This window comes from Nothobranchius furzeri, chromosome 19 (assembly GCF_043380555.1).
Source record: "Nothobranchius furzeri strain GRZ-AD chromosome 19, NfurGRZ-RIMD1, whole genome shotgun sequence".
NCBI classification, from domain to species: Eukaryota; Metazoa; Chordata; class Actinopteri; order Cyprinodontiformes; family Nothobranchiidae; genus Nothobranchius; species Nothobranchius furzeri.
Genome location: NC_091759.1, coordinates 11331330 through 11346782, shown reverse-complemented (window position 1 = coordinate 11346782; position 15453 = coordinate 11331330). Strand labels below are relative to the sequence as shown.

The following is a 15453-nucleotide window of genomic DNA, read 5'->3' as shown; positions in this document are numbered from 1 at the left end:
CTGATCAATCCAGGTGGCGGCCTGGTGGGGTCTGGGTCCCTGGGCTGTGCTGGGTCCCCGGCAGGAGTGGTCGCCCCTGGGTCCCGGACTCGGCCGGCTTGGGGTGGGAGGCTGCGGGTGGGCCTGTGGACTTCCCGCTGATATCTTCCGGGACTCTGCCGGCTGCTGGTTCTGGCCCCCCGGGGCGATCCTCTGTGCCTCTCGAGGGGGGCGGGGGGCTTTTCTGGTTGCAGTCTCCTTGGGGTTCCTGTGTTCTGCGGCAGCGCCTGGATCTCTGGCACTTGGAGCTCCCCCCGTCTCCTACGCATCTTTGGGGGGCGGATCTGTGGCCCCTCACACTCTCTATTGGACGCTCCTATAGAGAAACCTTACATAAACAAGCGCGTGTACACACACAGGTGCTCACGTAAAGTATGGGCTTGGGCACGTTCAACACATGTCTTAAGGCTGCCGTTGCCACTAAATGCACTGTGATTTATTATCGTGTGATTGTTCAGTTTAACAATGTTGATTTTATATTTCATCATCAGGTTGACGCAGTGATAGCTTGCTCCTGATGTATTGTTGTGTGTCCCATTTTCTCTATTCTTTCTCTTTCTGCAGGTCTAGAAGCAGACTCTTGTTCATTATTGTTTATTTTTGTGGACCTCCCCCTTCCCCCCTGTCTCCCCTCCTTTTGTCTTTTCCTTTCTCTTTCACCTCTGTCTCCGTGTCTGGTCGGAATTACAAAGCATTCAAAAACAATAACAATAAAGTTTTAAGTATCAGGCGTGGCGTTAAAAGCAGAAGCTTTGATGCTCCACCTGAGAGTAAATCTGTAAGGCTTGTCACCAGCATTCAGACATCAATTCTGTTTGCTTCACAGCCAGACAGGACACAGAAAAAAAAGGGACCAAATTTGATCAACGCCCACCTTCAAACCTGCGTTCTGCTCTCCATCTTGCATCGTCAACATTCCCACACCTCAGCAGAAAACATGCTTGGTGAATAAAATAACAGTTTAGGGCTGCTTTATTATTATTTTTTGCTCCACCTAAATCCTCACCAGCTGGTCCAGACCGTTGTTTAGTCATATTTACAACATTCACACATTATCAAAGTTTAAGATCTGAACCTGGTGGAGCCGGTGGTTGAACAGCGTAATGATGGCGAACTGTGATAACAATTCACAGACTTGTTTCACTGAAACTGGTCCCTCATAAAATTAAAGCTGAAAAAATCACCACTCACTGGGAGCATGATGTCATGTTCCCTTATGTAATTAACGAAAAGTCACACAAGTGCTACAAGGAACTCTGCTGTGGCCAGAACGCTGATCCTGTGAGGGATTTTTAAGTCAAGCCTCGGTGTAATCGTTCTTTAAGATTTACAGCCTCAAAACGAAACCAGACATGCAATTAGTCACAGAGTAAGGCTCTACACCCATTCAGATTTTTTTCTTTGCACCAAATGCAAATCTTAATCTGGTGGTTTTCTAACCAGCAAACATTTCTTAACTTCTTGAACTTTTGCTGATGAACCTTTGAGCAAACACCAACTGTATAAAAGCAGGTGCATGGATATGATCCCCGTTTTCCACGATAGGACTCCAGATTGTGGGACATCCCTCCATCAGGTCCAGTAAGTGGTTGGCCACATGTGGGGGAACACTTAACCACCTGAAACACGAGCTGTGTCTTGAGTCAGCTTCAGGCAGCGCAGAACGCCATTACGCAGGAGGGGTTTTATGGGCAGTGGGTCTTGGTTCTGCTCCACTGTTAATGAAACAGTTCCGTCACCAAGATGACTGCAGATTGAACCGACTCCAAACAGACGATCTAATGCGCCTACACACCCAACAACTCTGACAACAACAGCCAAGAAAACACAACAAAATAAGAAGCTTGGTTGCTTCATTTGGCAAATGATGATGTAGTAAATGTGATTTTCTAGGATTTATTCCGATAGGATTTAAGCAGCTTAAAACAACTGTCGATGAGAACGTGCTCACATGCTCGTTTCAATAAATAAATGTGCTAAAATATAGCATGCCCACAATCTTAAGACTTGTCACCAACGGGAGAATATTCCACAGGATTTTGGGGCATTTTGAAGGGCACTGTACACATTTGGATGCGCAGTGGGCCTCATTAATACGCCTGTGCCTTCCCTGTTCTATCAGGTAAAAATGTCAGTCCTGAAAAAGTTCTTAAAGTTGCAATCTGGAGTTTTCTTCTTTTAAAGTGACGGTGTGTAATTTTCCTGGCAATAGGGGCAGTAGTAGAGCTGTAATGAAGCGTCGATGATGTTGATGGCTCGTTCTAAAAATTCGTCGACGTCAGATCCGGAAGTCGACGCACCACGCCCACTTGTTGCATCCCCAAGAGTTTGTAAATAGAGGAGGAATCAGCCTGTTTTTCTTCTAGTTCGCCCTCTTCTCCGTCTTCACTAACATCTCCACCAAATACCGAAGACCCGGAACAATTTCCTTCCGCCACTACATTCCTTTCCTGTTTTGCCCGCCTTTGTCTCCCGGCAACGGACAACAACTTCTTGTCACGGTCTGCGTCTGCGTCTCCCCTCATGTATCTCCTTGTGTTCTCCATCCCTCTCTAGGTTCTCCTTTTGTGTCTCCTAGCGCCCTCATGTGTCCTTTGTCTGCGTCTCATTCATGTGTCTCTTTGTGTTCTTCATGTAGCTCCAGCCCTTTTTGTCCCCGGCTCCCTCCTGGTTTTCTTCATGTCTCTTAGTCTCCCCACCTTAGTTTCTATAGGTCTTTTATTTCAGTTGTGTGTGTGTGTGTGTGTGTGTGTGTGTGTGTGTGTGTGTGTGTGTGTGTGTGTGTGTGTGTGTGTGTGTCCTTCCCCAGTCAGGTCTGGTGTCCTCCCCTGCTCCTTTTTGCTCCTCCTCTCAGTTATTGTTTTCACCTGTGCCAGTTATCCTCACACCGGCTCCTCGTCTCCATTCACTCCAGCCCCAGTGTATAAAACCCTGTCCTTGTCTCAATGTTGTTGTCGGTCCATTGTGGTATTTTGTCAGTCTTCTCGTTTTTTATCTCTAGTGTTATTTGGTGCTTCTCGTGTCTCTAGTGTTTTGGATCTCTAGTTCAGTATTTGGACATTTTTGGATTTTTGGCTCCCAGCCTTTTGGATTTATTTAATTTTTTTGTTCATCCTAAATAAAGGATTTTTCTTAATCTTCACTCCTGCCTCATGTCATCCTGGGTATCTGCATTTTGGGTCCTAACCATCTCCTTGCTCGCATTGTGACACTTCTGGGGTCAAATGCGCTGCTTTGTCTCTACCGCAGATGTAGAAAATCACTGGGAGAGTTTCTCCCTTCATAAAGGAGCTTCTTTCAGACATTAGAAGAGTTGTTTTTGTGGTAGCAATCTCTCCTCCATACTGGTCTGTTTTCTGGGTGTTTTTGCTTTATTTAAACTTGGTAACTTGAACTTAACGTTGGTAAAGCTACTGTTAGCATTTTCGTTAACAGCTCCGGGTCGGGGGAGAGGTCCTACCTCAAGTGGAGGAGTTTAAGTATCTCAGGGTCTTGTGAGGGTAGGAGGGATCGGGAGATCGACAGGCGGATTGGTTCGGCGTCTGCAGTGATGCGGACGCTGAGCCGATCTGTCGTGGGGAAGAGGGAGCTGAGCCAGAAAGCCAGGCTCTCGATTTACCGGTCGATCTACGTCCCAATCCTCACCTATGGTCATGAGCTTTGGGTAATGACCGAAAGAACGAGATCACGGATACAAGCGGCCAAAATGAGTTTCCTCCGTAGGGTGGCCGGGATCAGTCTTAGAGATAGGGTGAGGAGCTCAGACATTCGGGAGGGGCTCGGAGTAGAACCGCTGCTCCTCCGGATCAAAAGGAGTCAGTTGAGGTGGTTTGGGCATCTGGTCAGGATGCCTCCTGAACACCTCCCTGGAGAGGTGTTTCGGGCATGTCCTGCCGGCAGGAGGCCCTCGGGTCAACCCAGGACACGTTGGAGAGGTTACATCTCCAATCTGGTCAAGGAACGCCTTTGGATCCTGTCGGAGGAGCTGGTCGAGGTGGCCGGGGAGAGGACGGTCTGGAGCTCCCTAGTTGGGATGCTGCCCCTGCGACCCGGACCCGGATAAGTGGAGGAAGACGAAGACGAAGGCTAACAGCTTCTTGCGTTTGGATAAGCTGTTACGTTTTGGTTTTGAGTTCATCTTTTTGTGGTCTATATCTCCCTTTTATTACATTTAGAGTGTTGTGGGTTTTCGGTTTAGTTTAAAATATCACCTTGAGTTTGGTTTAACCACCCAGTTTAGAGTCTGGACCTTTGGAGATCCTTATTTTGGTCTAGAACCCATCTTTGTCCAATGGGACATCCCTACTTATTTGTACTTTTGTTTTAATTCCCCACAGGCAGAATTAGTTTTGTTATTCCCAACCTGTGGATGGAAAGATTTATGTTTTTTTGTTGTTGTAAATAAACCTGATCATCATTTTAACTTTTAAATCCCGTTATTGTCCCTTCCATTTTGCACACGAGCCAAACTCCCAGAAAGGGCCGTAACACCACTCGCCTCACGAACATAAGTGACCAAATCAAAGCAGCATGGAGACACTCCGTCTCCAACCACCTCTCAGGCAGCAGCCTGCTTTCCCAAGTTCTACACGTCACCAGAACATAACCAACAATAAAACACACACAATAAAAGCAGTGTTACACAAAATGGAAGGCCTGTAGTGTTTATTCTTTTGCAGTACCAATTTATCAATTTTTTGAGGAATTTATTAGAGATTTTCTCGTTTTAATTAATTGTGCAATAGAAAAATAATCACTAGATCAATCGTCTAAACAGTCATTAGAATAGTCATCTATTCAATAAAATAATCGTCAGAATAATCGTTTTAAAAATAATCGTTTACCCCCAGCCCTAGGCAGTAGATATATAAAGCATTGTAATCACGCTGTATTTTTGTGTTGGAGTAAGACCTTACCAAAGGGTGCCCATTAGGGTCAAAAAGCCCTGGGGAGTGCAAACTTTAGCAAAATAACGAGCACATCAGACTCCCTTTCATCCCTGGCAACAAGTGAAGAGGTAAATGTGTAAAACAACAACATTTAAGAATGACGAAAGTTTTCGAACTGTTTGTTACAAATCAGTAAATGCAATTTGTCCTCATGGGCTCCCGTAGAAAGAAACATGAAATCTAATATGGCGTCGCCCAGAGACTTAGACCCGCTCCCATGTATTTTAGATCAGATTTTTATGGTTATATGTTACGAAGCTGCCAACATTTTTCAACAACTGGGTGTTATTTAATTTATTTTGAACAACATTTTGATGGATATTTTCAGAAATTAATGGTAAAAACTACCCATTGTCTCTTTAAGGATATATGTTAACCTACCAAACATGCTATATGAAAACATGTAGTCTGGCCACGCCCCATAGACAGAACTTAGTCATAAGGCAGAATGTACGATTGTCTTCAAACAGCGCTAGGACCAATCAGAGCAATGAACAATGTGTTCATCTCTACGGAAATCTGTCAACAGGGCAGTCTACCATACGCCATCAAAAAAGAAGAGGCAAAAACATCCTTTTACAAAAAAAAAGGACATAAGTACGTCTAACTGCTCTTGTCTCAAAGAACTGTAAATCATCCAAAAATGATGCCAAAGCCATTTCAAACCAGTGCTGTTCCAAGGCCAGTGCCATCTTTGTAGTTTTTACCTGCCGCAGCTCTGGTTCTAAGTCCACCTTACGTCTCTCATAGAGCACTGGGATTGGACAGACCAAAAATAGTTTGAGCCAATGGTAGGCCCGATTAGGCTAATGGGGCATGGCTAGACCAACCTGCAGAGCAAAGTATTTTGCTACTCAAATGGTTTGTCTAGATTTGTAAGCTAAAATTGTGTAGGATTTGCTTTAGAACTGTATGTAACAGTGACGGTCTTACCCTGTTCTCTAATACGATGTAAGCAATGCATCAGGTTTTTTTTTTTTTTGCTAAACCTGTAAATCCCCATGAAACTTTATTAGCGTTCAACATTCGCTTATGGACAGAGGTCAATCACAGAGTGTGCACTTGCGTGTTTGTGGAGATCTTAGACATATCGGCATTTTCAAATTGTTTTTAAAACACAGTGAATCATCGAGCAGCTACTATTGCAATCACAGCCAAAAATAATACTTTTCTACAACTGTCTGCTTCTACTCACAGACAGACAAGAGTAAAGAAGATCCCAAAGACGGAACTTGCCAAAAAGCACCTCAAAGACCGATAAGGAATTAACCTTGGACCTGCTTTTCAATGGTGAAAATATTATTTTAAAATTAAGATGAAAATGAAGTTTGGCTGTGTTAAGAAAATAAAACAATTAGGTGTGGATTTAAACATTAAGCACTAAATCCACTAGATAAAGCTTTGTATCTGTAAACCCCCTTTTGACACATGTCCACTACATTATGGTGCATTTGACTCACCGATGTTACAGTCGGTTCCAGTCATGCCATCTTGACACTGGCCGCAGTCCGGTCCACTGAACCCACGTCGGCATATACACTTCCCTCTGATGCAACGTCCTTTGTTGTTGCAGTTGTTGGGACAGCCTTTGAAAGCACAGTCCGGCCCTGCAAAGCCCACATCGCAAATGCACTTCCCATTCACGCACCTCCCCCTGCTGTTGCAATTGTTAAGACAAGCCTTTTCCGCACAGTCTGCCCCAGTAAATCCATCATCACAAACACACTGTCCGTTGATACAGCGCCCCCTGTTGTTGCAATTTCCAGGACAGTTGATTTCAGAGCAGTCTGGACCACTGAAGCCATCATTGCAAGCACATTCCCCATTGATGCAGCGCCCCTTGTTGTTGCAGTTGCCAGGACAAGTAATCTCAGAGCAGTCAGCTCCAGTAAAACCACTGTCACACACACATTTACCATTCACACACCTCCCATGGTTTCTGCAGTTGTTGGGACAAGTCTTTTCTGAGCAGTCTGCACCTGTGAAACCATCATTGCAAGCGCATTGTCCATTGATGCAGCGCCCCTTGTTGTTGCAGTTTCCAGGACAGGCAATCTGGGAGCAATCAGCACCAGCAAAACCACTGTCACACACACATTTGCCGTTCACACAGCTCCCATGGTTTCTGCAGTTGTTGGGACAAGTTTTCATGGAGCAGTCAGCACCAGTGAACCCATCATTGCAAATGCATTGTCCATTTACACAACGTCCCTTTTTGTTGCAGTTCCCAGGACAGTCTACTTCAGAGCAGTCAACACCAATAAAGCCACTGTTGCAGACACATTTGCCTTCATTGCATCGGCCCCTGTTGTTGCAGTCGTTAGGACACACTTTTCCGGAGCAGTCTGCACCGGTGAAACCATCATTACAAACACACTGTCCATCAACACAATGGCCCTTGTTGTTACAGTTTCCAGGACAGCTGATCTCAGAGCAGTTCGGACCCTTGAAGCCACTGTAGCAAACACATTTACCATCAACGCACCTGCCATTGGTGTTGCAGTTATCAGGACAGGCCTGTTTAGTGCAGTCTGGACCTGTGAATCCAGAATTACACACACACCGTCCATTAAGGCAGCGCCCTTTGCTATTGCAGTTTCCAGGACAGGACTCTTCTGAGCAGCTTGGACCAGCAAAACCACTGTTGCACACACATCTGCCATTCACACATTTACCCTGGTTGCTACAGTTGTCTGAACAGGTTGTCCTAGAGCAGTCAGGCCCAGAAAAACCGGGACCACACACACACTCTCCATTCACACATCTCCCGTTGTCATTGCAGTTCCCAGGACAACTGGACAGGCTACAGTCAGGCCCACCGTAACCAGGGAAGCAAACACACTTGCCGTCCACACAGCGACCTTGATCATTGCACTCATTGGGACATTCCTCTGTCTCTGGTTTTATTGTGCAACCTGCACCTGAAAGAGAGGGTGACATTTAGAGAAAGGTTTCTGTTAGTTTAGTTAAATCCAGAGGAAAACTCAACAAAAATCCCAAACCTTTCAAAATAAAAGCCTATTGTCCATTTGTAATTTTATTCCAATAAGAAGGAAATGGTGAAGTTTTACCCATTCATTAGCATATCAGCTATTTCGACTGCTAATTAGCTCTAGCAACATGTTTAATTGTTTGGATTTCAGAAATCAACCAGTTGCATTTGTACATCCAATAAAGACTTTCTGTAAGTTTTATTAGAATCAATGCATTAAGTGGTGACATATGGTAAATGGCCTCTAGTTAATATTGCACCTTCTAGAGTCCTGGAACCCCCCAAGATGCTTTACAACACAATCAGTCATTCACCCGTTCACACACACATTCACACCCTGGTGGGGATGAGCTACGATGTAGCCACAGTTGCCCAGGCAGTTGACAAAGGCGAGGCTGCCGAGCACTGGCGCCACCGGTCCCTCCGACCACCACCAGCAGGCAAGGGGGGGTTTATGAGTCTTGCCCAACAACACAATAAAAGTGGCGAACTGAGCGGGGCTTGAACCTGCAACCGTCCGATTACGGGGAGAGCACTTTACCCCTGTGGCACCGTCACCACATATCAACTACTTAATGCCAGAGTTGTAAGCTAGGATGCAGGTCAATAATAATGTTGATCAATAATTATAAAAAAAAAGTCTGAGATATCTTTATTTTTGTGTTTTGTAAGGTCAGCTGGCTCTGGTTGTCATTTTGGGTTGGGTTGACTCCAAAAGGTAATCCATTGTAGGCAAAGATGTGATGGCTATTTTGTTGGAATCTAAAGTATCTACAGACAAACACAGAAACAAGGGGTTCGAACGAGGGCAACTGGACTTATTTGGTTTCTTGAAGATGTTACGCTTCTCATCTAAGGAGCGTTGTCGATTCTGACTGGAATATGGGAGAGTCAAGCGTATAAACTGTAGCTGTCTACCTATGAATGCTACCCATGAATACCCCTCCTCCCTACCCCACGGAGAGTCGTCGACGTCGTTAGGGCAAATTGTGTGGGAATGGTCGTTTTGATAAGATGCAGGAAGATGTGACCTGGACTGAAATGCTTTGGAATTCTGTTTACAGTAGATCTGCATTATAAGTGCTGGAAAGGTGAAACCTGAGGCCCCCTCATGAGGGGGGTCTTTACAGTAAGTGTACAAAAATAATGTATAAAACTACAGCCTAGAGGCTCTTTTGTGCAATGTTAAGAATGCAGAACTGTCAAGTACACAGGTGGCAGGAACGGCCAATCCCACATTAGTAAGTATCAGAAGAGCCAATAGATGAGCTTGTAGACGGGTCTGATGGAAAACAGCGGTTGTTTTCCACTTTGTTTTAGTGCTCAACCTGTGTCTATTTAATATAGCTTATTATTGTTTTTGGACGGTAAAAAATGCAGGTGACAAAAATTGACTTTGGTAAAAATGGTGGGACATGTCCCCCCGGTCCCGCCACAAAACTACGTCCATGTTCAGAACACATTTCTTTATATCTGTTTCCTATTCTAACTATTTTAACAGGGTCCATGAAAGTGAGTAATGCAGCGTGTGGGTTTGGGTTTGAAATATATGAAATAAATAAACTTACTCTAACATAAGTATCTGCTACAAAAGGACATTATCAAGAAAATCAAAGTTCTTTCTGTTGTGTGTGTGTGTGCGCGTGCACGCGTGTGTGTGTGTGTGTGTGTGTTTCACACAGCTGTGTGCTGTTTTAAATGTGAGGTAATTTGTTAATAAGCTGATTTGTATCAGCACGATGAGTGATGCTGCTTTTGAAGTTTTCTTTGTCATGCAGGCTCAAGAAACACAAACTCGATACCAACAAAAAATCAGAAAAGGGGATTATTTTAATGCTAATAATGAAATGAAATCTTAAAGCATGAACACATATGCATTCTTGGGTTAGGGTTACTCAAGTGTCAGAATGATTTTTAATCAACTTGTCCTGTTTCTTTCTCTTTTCTTGTTGTTAGGTTACCAATGTTTTTTTCTGTGTAAGCATTTCTTTGATCAATATCCACGGATCTCTGAAGTTTATTTTTACGATTACGTTATTTCCTCAGACAAACGACTTAGCCTTTGCATGACCCGATTACTTAATTTTGTTCCGATATGTTTTTTTTCACCATATGGATGTGTTGAGATGTTGAGATGGAAAAGCTTTGGTTTCTTTTACAGTTGAACTTTTGGTTGCCATTAGTACTGGGCTGAAATCATGTCTGCAGGACATCATCAGGATGGTAAAGGTGAAATTAAGTCATAACTCAGCATTAAAACATGGCAGCCTTAAAGTTTGACTGATTTTCTCAAACTTACCATCAAAGTTTTTGCACATTTAAGTTTTTATACATCTTTATATCGTGGAAAAATGTGACATCACCAATGTGCATGAGTTTAGAAGTTCTAGTTGGAGGTGCATTGCTCTTCTTGAGTTTCCATTCGAGTTTAAATGCATGATTTCATTTTTTTATTCATTTTGCTTCACCTTTGCTTTCCGAAGTGCAGCAGCCTCTCTCCACTCCTCCACACTTTGCCCGTAGGTTAGACACCTCCCCCTCCAGCCTCTCCAGTCGTTCTCTCAGGGCAGCAAAGTCCTCCTCGCAGCTGCACGACCCAGACCCGGATCCTGATGGAACCAATTTGATCTTATGGGTCAGGACCAGAGGAGAACCTGGAGTCAGGTCGATTGCTTTGCCTAGAAAAAAAAAAAAGGAAGCAACTCAAACCCAACTGTTACGTTTATTTCCTGTAAAATTCGGACTTTATATTGTTACATACCTCCTTGGTCCACATCAGAAGACTCTCCCTGGGAGTTGCATCCCTCTGAGATCAAAACCTGCATCAATAACAGACTAGATTTACTTCAAACCCCAATAACAACAACAACAACAATAATAATAATAATAACACATTTAATTTCAGGTGCTTTTCAAACACCCAAGGCCACCGTACAACTAAAGTTCATAGTAAAAACAACAATAAGACGCAATAAAACCAAGAAATTAAAACAACCAGAGTACAACAGCCACAAGTAATGAAGGTCCAGTAAAACTACACTAAAAAGACCCAATGAAACTATTAAATGAACCACTATAATGAAACAACTACAATAAAAGCACTGGAAAACACAGGAGTCCTCACACAGAGCAGGAAATTGAGCCAATATTTTATGATACACGTCATGAAAGACTTCAGCAGTGAGTGAAAAGAAAAACCTTCTAAATATTATTAAAAGTGGTGTGTGTGCTAAAGGAGGTCTGATAAGGGCCACATTGCATTTGACTCCTAATTTGACGTGCACCCATATTCAGGTCTTTATGGTAACCCATAAATATAATTTCAGTTTTCCTACCTGACTCACACACAATGTTTTTAACATGAAGACAACCAATTACAACTCACGATCAGGACATTGTCTTACACTTACAGGAAGGGGGACGGACTTAAGTTCTTAAGTGTAAATAGGCACTAAGGAGACACTTTGTGTCCAGATGTGTACATAAACCAATTGTTACCTGTTCAGCTTTAAGCCCCCCAATAATAAAATAGTTTTTTTAACAAACAAAAAAATTAATCTAAACATAGCAGATCCATTGCTCTGCCTTCATTCATCCATCTGAACCAAATCACCTTAATGGTGTCCTGCTCAGCACCTCGTGGTGTCATTTGACCTCTGACCTGCAACTCCCTGGAAGTTGATGGAGTCAGGAGGAAGAGGAGGATGAGGAATATGAGGGGACGCATTCCTGGGATCAGAAATGGAAAAGTGCAGTGATTGGTGGGGGAGAATAAGGGAAGGGAAAACTGTGGTCTGACTGATCCGGAGTTTGTTGTTTCTTAAACTTTCTTCTAAAGATGAAGCATGGGTTGGTCCGTGGGACAGAAAGTCTTCCCTCCAATTCCGTCACTCTGTTTCAGTCGGATGGGCCATGATGTTTTCCTCTTTCCGTTTTGGACTCCAGGGGTTTTTCCTCCTGAAAGAGACGCAGAGTTACTCACTAAGGCTCACCTTTCAGTTAATGTTCGCTCAGCAGACTCCAATTTGGACTCAATTAGCACAAATGGGAACCATTAGCTGTTTATGGGCTTGTAAGTGAAGCATGTCGGCCAATAAACCCCATGGAAAAAGTAAGCTGGTCTGAAAGAATCGCCCGTTATTCACTGAGTGTAGTATTCTAACACCAGGCAAACTCAAAGGTGTCTGCTGTTTTGGGTCGTTTTATTGACAATATTTCAAAATTCTTTAAAAAACGGACAAAACAAATATTTTATAGATACATTTATGGTGAATCATTTCAAAATAATTTAGATGAGTCTGAACAACTTCAATACTTTTAGTTGGATCGTTTCATCATGTCTTAGAAAGATTCTAGACTTCAGAATCACATCGATTTCTTCTAATTTACGTTTTAGCTTAGTCGAATAAACGGTGACCGCAGGTTATTTTGTGACTATCAAACCAAAACAAACATACAAACAGCTCATGGTTATCCTTGGCCAATTTTAAAATGCTCCAAAAACTTCTACATGTAGTAGCTTAATCTCTCTTTGTAGCAGCTATTTTATAGATAACACAGGTTTTAGGACCTTTTTGGACACATTAGAAATCTTACAATGAAAGGGAATTCTGATAAATTTGACTAAAACTATTACATTTGGTGGATTTTAAGGATAAAATTCTTATTCTTATTTAATAATCCCAGTAAACTGAGTTAAAGGTGCATGCAGCAAGAATGACACTCTGTGGTGAAATGTAGGTACTGCAGTCCTTCTTTAAAAACAACCAAGCCCACTCTGAGCAACTGCTGCCAGTTTCAGATCAACTCCAAAGGATTCTAGATGACACGCAAAGACGAGTCACACACACAGTATGTTAAGTAGATAAAAACATTTTACTGAAATTTTGAGTTGATGGTATACAAAAAAGTAGCTTAAGACAACTTTCTAATTCATGATAGCTCAACATTAGCTTCTAAACTACTTTACCCGACATTAGAGTAAAGCAAAAAGGATGCGCGGTTTCTTGGGTACATGAAATAACTTCTAGGTTGCTTTGTGTACTGGGTTCCATTTTTGTACAAAACACTGCTGCTTTTTGCCAGCCGGTGCCAAATTAAAAATAGAGACAAAGTGTTTTCAAAGTCAAATATGATTGGTTCTGGAACCAGGAAGTATGGAGAGATTGTAAACAATGACGTCCCTCTTTGAAAGGAGAAAAACTGACAACCTCTCAGCTGGCTGAAAAGTCTAACCTTCCTTCTAACATGATCGAGACGTTAGACAGTTTGTGGTTATTTCACTGTAAAATTCTTACTTATTGGACCTTTAAAGAAAGCTGGATTCCACAAAACATTTTCAGTTGATTTTCTTAAATGTTGTCAGCATTATTCTCTGATATTTATTAGAAACTGTTTAACTAAACTTTGCACGACTGCCTTTCGTCTTTTCTTCATATTTGGTTCCATCTTCTTCCAAAGTTTAATCGATTCCAAGGTTTTGATTGCAGTTTTGATAAAAATCTCTTAAAACCGTTTCCTTTCCCACATGTCTGAAAAAGCAGCAGAATCACCCCAAAAGGTGAATAAAATCACATAAAACTCTCGCTGAACCACTGCCTTGGACATGCCTCACAACACAAAAACAGTAGCTGATCAAATCTAGAAATATGAGCCAGTTCTTTAATGATCTAACCCGTCTGGGTTTTACAACCATTGCCTGGTAATACGTGACAGATAGGCTGTTCAAAGCCACATTCTGCAGGTCTGAATTTAAAAAGCAGCTGCTTAAAGTTCGCAAGAGCATGATGTCATCCTGCTACTGCTAGAGCATTAAAGTCATTTCAGGGTCGGACATGCACACATTCACTAATATCTCCTGGCTGAGGCAGTTTTCTATTGTTCTTTTGGATTTTGAGGTCATTTCCAGCTGTTTGTTATGCAAATCAGGTGATTGATTCAAGGCATTTCTAATAATAACATACATGTTCCTGTTTAACAACAATTTATTCAGTGTTTCCTTCTCATTTACACGTTTTACACAAATACCACATGTCAAATTTTCAACCTCAAGCTTAAAATTATGATGTTTCAGACATGTTCTCCTCCTATATGATTGATGGGCTATGAGGGACCAAAAGAAACCCCCCCACACCATTACGACACCAACAGTCTGGATACAGCCTGTGCCCCCCACCACATAGAATTTCTGGTTTTTGGTATTTTCTACAGCTGTCGCCTCTCTTCCATCAAAGTGTTGGAGGTGTTCCTGCTTTTCCACTCCAGTCTAACCTTTGACCTCCATAAAAACCTTTCAACCCCCGACCAGACCTCACAACTAATGAGACTACACTGATCTGATATGTTCCTAAGTTTTCATTTTGATGTCTCTGAGTTCTGATACAACTTTACATTAAAGAATAAGTTCACTAATTTTCCAATATGTTAGCACTGGTCTCTAGTATAAGTTAAAGCCTTGGATTTCTGTGGGGGGAAAGCTCTGGTGCGCCTGTTACAGCAAGCAGAAGTTAGTCGGTGGACGGGGAAGCACAAAACAGCAGGATTTGGAGTATTACTCGTTATCATTTCCTGATATTTGAACATCTCTCCTCTGATTGGATAACAGCAACATAACTTTTCCACTGCCTCCATTTGTTCTGTAACACGGATGTTTTATCGCCACAAATACCACAAACCTGGAGGAGTTCTGTCATGTTGTGGAGTTGCTAATGCTAACGGTTAGCTTCTACTTGTCGAGATGTGCTCTGCTCTCTCCTGGACGCTAAATCAACAACTGCCCTCCCCAGTCACAAGCCAAGACGGCTGACTCCATGAATACTAATTTACTATGTGACATAGGATTGTCAGGGTTTTTTTAACTGAGTTTTTCCCTCGTTACACTCTATTGGCTGCTAATGCAGGAAATAGGAGTCGAAGACGTTTAGCCTCCGATTGACCGATCTTATTTAAAATATAATGAAAAAAAATGTTTTAAAATGTTTCTCAGTGAACCTACTCTTTAATAAAAGCCTTCAATGCTGAATACTAGAAATTAACTACCCTAACTGTCTACAAAAGCTGAAGATATTTTGAATAATTCCTCCGGTGAACCTGCTACCGTTCTTATGTTTTGGTTTAAACATCTGCGGTTCAACCTCAACCTTCTCCACTGCTCTGATTGGAAACCATTAGCTTGTAAATACCTGAGAGTCACGGCTCTTCCAGCTGTGGTAGAGCTGAATCCCAGGAGGGCAACACGGCCTTTCAGAAAGACCCATGAAAACTCTTCACTCGTTTCTGCTTTTTACTGTCTGGGTCTTCAGGTGGAAGCGTTTTCCTCCCGTTGGCTCAGCTGTCAGCAGCAAAAGTAAACTCCCCAACCGTCTCCTGAAGCACAAACCTGGCACTAAACTCTGAAACTATGACCAACAATTTGACAGGAATGACCAGAAGGCACTGATGTGAAAGGTCTGGGTAAAATTTCATTTAAAACAT

General features: G+C 42.6%; 1 protein-coding gene across 3 annotated transcripts in view; it reads right to left on the bottom strand.

Moving 5' to 3' along the window:
• Window positions 1–11929, bottom strand: part of LOC107394432 (tenascin) — a 44018-nt gene extending 32089 nt beyond the window's left edge. For 2 of the 3 annotated variants that reach the window (XM_015973361.3, XM_015973363.3), the window contains exons 1-4: window positions 11594–11929; window positions 10742–10799; window positions 10449–10658; window positions 6449–7909 (exon numbers count right to left, since the gene is read on the bottom strand). In XM_015973361.3, coding sequence (XP_015828847.3) covers window positions 6449–7909; window positions 10449–10658; window positions 10742–10799; window positions 11594–11707 — 1843 coding nt within the window. In that variant the 5' untranslated portion in view covers window positions 11708–11929. The remainder of the gene's footprint in view (window positions 1–6448; window positions 7910–10448; window positions 10659–10741; window positions 10800–11593) is intronic. The other variant, XM_015973362.3, reaches the window with a different exon arrangement.
• Window positions 11930–15453: the final 3524 nt, after the last annotated feature.